Raw genomic sequence first — 5,099 nt, forward strand, 5'->3', positions numbered from 1 at the left:
TATAATAAATTTTTAACTATTAATTAATTTTATAGGGATGCAGGTCCTGCTACATCAACACCTGAAGAAAATGTTAGAGGGCTGCCCTCACGAACATACAAGTATGATCCATATTCTAAAATTCTTCTTTTCTCTGGGTTAATATCCAGTATTATTTTCATTTTCTTTATTACTTTTTTTTTAATTTGACATTTATGTAAAAATCATGTTGAGAGGTGCGGGCTCAACACTTGTTCCTTATACTGGAGATACCCACTGATTCCCCCAGATGAGGACAGCAGTACAAAAACACTTAAAACACCAATACCAGTACAATACACTTACTCCTTCACTACAGACGATGATCACACAGTCTACACAATAGAGGCATCTTGCATAGGTAGCTGTCTGGGATGTAGGAGTTTGTCAGAGCACTCTGGAAAGCGCCCTTTCCACATGACTGAAGACAATGGGCTGATGGCCAGTCCCTCCAGAACATTTTTTTCATGAAAGCTCAACTCATATTAGCCATAAATACAGTCAGGAAAAGACCTCACACCCATCAAATCCGCTTATTATAGAGAGAGAAAATAGTTTTTGTGATTTTGAATACATTTAAGCTCAATTAATACAATTGACTATATTTTTTTGTTATTCTACATCCAAAAACAGATTGATTGGTTTATTATTGCCTCACAATGCCATACTTTAGATGGATAAAACTAGGAAAGTGGGACAAAATATATTATACAGAAATAAAGTTGATATTCATTTGTCACACCTTAAAAAAAGGATACGAATTTTCATAGTAATAAAAAAATAAATATTTTTTCTCACAATTTTCACCTTACTGGTAGGGCCTTTAATTTTTTTTCTAAAATTTCAAAAATTGCAATAACTTCAGAACGGATGCCAATAATTTGCACAACACTTCGAAGAGGTTTAGGGCCTTCTTAACTGCACAAAATGATACAAATTATACCTTTATAATAAAAATTGGAACCTGAGACAAGCTAAAACTTTTTAGTAAATTTTCTTCATTTAAAGTGCTTTTTACCCTATAAAAGATCATAGTATCTAAAAGATATTCATATGGATTGAAAGAGCAGAAATACGCTTCCTACAGTTGTAATAACTTTGGATTTGAATAATATTGTGAGGAGTTATGAATTTATTTCATGAATGCAAGACATTAGAAGAATGTGCATATATTCCAAAAATAAAGCACAAAAATTTCTAATTTTTTATTTATATGAAAATTCATATTTAAAGGTTTCAAGAGATGTTAAAAACGAATCTGACTTGATTTTTTCTAAACAAAATATTTTTGATCTACTTTAGAGGAAGTGACTTTTAGTTTTTGTACACAATTGGCCTAGGTCTATCGTTCTGAGATTTGCGGGCGGTGCTGATTCGAATCCTTGACTTTTTTATTGAGTGGTGGTCCCACAAAATGAAGAGTTTGACTCCCCACCATGGTTAGAATAGGTTGGTCACCTGTAGATAACTAGGCAAACACCACCTTCACAGTGGATTGCCTTTAAAAAAAAACAATCTTGTATCCTTATTCTACAAAAAAAAAAAAAATTGATTAGTATAGAAAACCATTAAATACATACAGAGCAAAAATATACAATACAATAATATAAAAGATGTCTAAAATTATTTAAAATATTGTATTCCCTGGGCAAATTGGCAAGAATTCTTGGATAAATGTCTAATATTTTTTGACTTAGTATCACCAAAAAAAATTTCATTGAAATCTGTGATCCCATGTGCATATCCTTGTCAGCCGAAAATTCTCAACTATTTTTCCCCATACATTTTATCTTAGCTAACAACCTACGAAAAACAATAAACATTACATTTAGTTTTTGTAATTAGGTTTAACAACAAAGAATCTTAGATAGTCTGATTTCCTTCAATGGGTATCATTTTTCCATAGCAATAAAATTTTTTTCTTACTTATACTAATAATCTTAATTCAATAGCTGTAATTTTTTAGGAGAGCGTTTTAAAATTTTAGTTTATCATTTATGTTAATTACTATTTATTAGAAATAGTATTTCATTTAGAATAAAACATATTAGTTTTCAATAAATTTAATAATGTGAACTATGATATTTCAAAAATTTAAACTGCACTACTGCAAAATTGAAAAATTTACTATGAAAACCAGTTGCAGTGAGGAACCAAGATTTTATTAAAATTATTCCATTTTTTTCGATTTTTTAAAAGATTTTAAACCTCCAAATAATAATACAAAATCATGTTTGCCTTATAATTTGTGTTTCCCCAAATATAAAGAACGTAAGTTTAGTAATATTACACACTTTACAGCCACAGCAGTAACTGTCGCAGCCATTGCAAGGATGGAAACGTTTTAATAGTTATCATCAAGATAATATCAACTTTTGTGAAAAGTACTTTCACACTAGGTACAGTGTGATAGCTCTCGGTATTTTGCAGTAGTGAAGCTAATGTAATGTCACATTAGGTATACAATGATATCAGACAGAATTATTTTAGCAGCTACTCCTCTGTTATAAAATGTTCTGTCCACTGTTATGTTGTACTGTCGCAACAATTAATGTTATGATGGCTAACTACTATACACTTTACACCATTATTCAAACAGCAATTTTTACTTAAGAGCTGTTCAATAATTTTCAGTCGTGATAATTGTTATTATCACCTCAGACCTTTTTTATTTATTTTTTCTAAGTACTGTATTTTACTCTAGTTAAAATTAAAATGGTTAAAAATTGATTAATTTTGTTATCAAAATTTATTGTGATAAAAAAAATATTACTATTATGCATTATTTTATTTTGATTGATGAATAAAAATATAGATAATTGAAATTGTAAATTTTGAAACATTTCTATGAAATTTTCCTTTTACTAAAATAAAAGTTAATTTGTAATTAAATAAATAGAAACTCTTTTGAAATAAAAATTAATAGTTATTTTCATAATAGGAGTTTTTTCTTTTTAATTTTTGGCTATAAAATCTACAAATACTATATACTACAAATTGATTCAAATTTTCATATATAAAAAATTATTTAACATTGGATAAATTGAAAAAAAAAAAAAAAAAAAGTTACAGTCAGTTGACAAAAACAGCATTAATAATAGTTTCCAATATGATAATCTTATTATTCTCTTCAGTCCTATGACAAAATAACTTCATCGTTTAGATAAAATAGCTGCATCATTTTACTTCAGACAGGAACTTTCCCCAGCATAATATAATTTTATAATAAACCTGTATACTAAAGCGGAGGATGGTGAACGTTGATGTCACTAGCTGATTGGATGGTATAGAGATGTTTTGGTGCAAACTTTCTTCATTCAGATTGATGTCCTTTATATCTCAAATATATTGCATATTGAAATGGGACAAGGACTCGTATTTTCCCAGTAATATCTCTATATTAAAAAAAAAACCTTGATGTCAATTGTTTTTAAGACATTTATATTTGTAATGGGAGATTAATTTTTGTATTACAAACTATTTTTATCGTTTTATAAATTTACATAGCTTTCATAAAGTTCATTCAACAGAAGCTTAAAAGACATTGTAACCAGAGGATTTTCAAACAAGGGGCCTGATACTTCATTGAGCCCACAAAGCCAATTAAGGCAGGCTGGTATATACCTTCAACCTCAACCCGTACAATATCGACTATCCCAGCAGCAACAGCATCAACAACAGCAGCAGCAACATCAGCCACAGCAACATCAACAGCATCAGGTTTGATTATTTTTATGATATTCCTTGTACTCAGATATTCTTCAATAATTGTCTTTTTTGTTTACCTAAGGAATTTTAGGATTTCATGATAAAGTTGTTCAACGAATTCATAATTATGTACTTAACTCATGTTTATGTTTTGGTCAGGTAAATATATTGTGCTTGGCAGCCAAGTTAAAGTTATTTATGTCTGATATTTTTAAAAATTGTTTGTTCCAAATAATCAAATAAAAAATCCTAAAAGTATTTCAATCCTAAATAAATTTTTGTCAAGCTCCATTGCTCAATATCTCTTGACAGAAACAAACCATAATGAATCATTTACCTCTAAAATGATTTTTGGAGATATCAAAACGTATATACAATTTCTTATTACTTAAACATCAGCTTTATGAGCCACTACTTTCAAAATGACTTTTGGCTCCAAAATAAAGTAAGTGACTTATGTACAGTTTTCTTAATCTTAAAAAAAACCTTCGTTTTTCAATTTTTAGTTAACTTTATGCCTATCTATCAGTTCTCTAAAAAGAGAAAATGGGTGTTCTAAATAAGCAATATAGTAGGTTCTATCCTATACTCTATCAATTTTGCATACCACTTTTGTACTATATTAAGAAGAACATTGTCTCACATTATTCTTACTATTTTTATTAAAATTCATTCCAAAATTTACTTGGTATCGAAAGTAATGTGCATGTATACCTACAAAAAATACATGTCAAATATGAAATCATTTCTTTTTTGAAGGCTGTTAAAAGTTAATAATTATAGCATAATTTTTCAATTTATTTAGTCATTGTTTTAGTGTTATTTATAAAGTTATTAGATATCTTGTATTATTTTTGATATTTTTTTTCCAAAATATTCTTAGGTTAACGATAGTTATCGAGTTTATCCAGTAAACAGCAACTACACTGAGACTCCTAGAAGGGATTTATCTAAGGCCCAAAGTCATGATAGTCTTTTAGGACAAGACAACAGGTAATTTAGACACTAATATCTTACATTTGTTTCCGATTTCCAGTGCTTATATTTTTACACTAAATTTATTATCAAATATCAATCATGTTCCAGATTTTTCTATAGCACTATTAGATGCAAAATATTTAAAATTAAAAACATTACTTTTAATTATTTTTATTTTATCATTTTCTGAGTATTTTTAGTTAGGAAAAGTAATATTCTCATTAATTTTCATTAGGTACAGGCAAGATGGAGTTAGTCAAGGTATTTACATGCAGCAACAGAATCAAAGGATTGTTTATTCAGGTGCTGGACCTAGTCGAGTTCCGTATTTCTATAATAGCCAACAAACATCTGAAACCCAATTTTCACACCAAGAAACACCAAGGTACTTTTAT

General features: G+C 28.6%; 1 protein-coding gene and 1 long non-coding RNA gene across 5 annotated transcripts in view; one reads left to right on the forward strand and one right to left on the reverse strand.

Annotated features, from left to right (window-relative positions):
• The window catches only part of LOC106681918 (mediator of RNA polymerase II transcription subunit 15), a 220,052-nt gene that overhangs the window by 195,753 nt on the left and 19,200 nt on the right, over nt 1-5,099 (forward strand). For all 4 annotated transcript variants that reach the window (XM_014422499.2, XM_067050385.1, XM_067050386.1 and 1 more), the window contains 4 exons: nt 36-101; nt 3,549-3,738; nt 4,610-4,719; nt 4,940-5,089. In XM_014422499.2, coding sequence (XP_014277985.1) covers nt 36-101; nt 3,549-3,738; nt 4,610-4,719; nt 4,940-5,089 — 516 coding nt within the window. The remainder of the gene's footprint in view (nt 1-35; nt 102-3,548; nt 3,739-4,609; nt 4,720-4,939; nt 5,090-5,099) is intronic.
• Nucleotides 1-5,099, reverse strand: part of LOC136796512 (uncharacterized) — a 61,464-nt gene that overhangs the window by 51,415 nt on the left and 4,950 nt on the right. The window lies entirely within an intron of this gene.

Source organism: Halyomorpha halys, unplaced genomic scaffold (assembly GCF_000696795.3).
Source record: "Halyomorpha halys isolate HHAL.00 unplaced genomic scaffold, Hhal_1.1 Scaffold374.1, whole genome shotgun sequence".
Taxonomy (NCBI): Eukaryota; Metazoa; Arthropoda; class Insecta; order Hemiptera; family Pentatomidae; genus Halyomorpha; species Halyomorpha halys.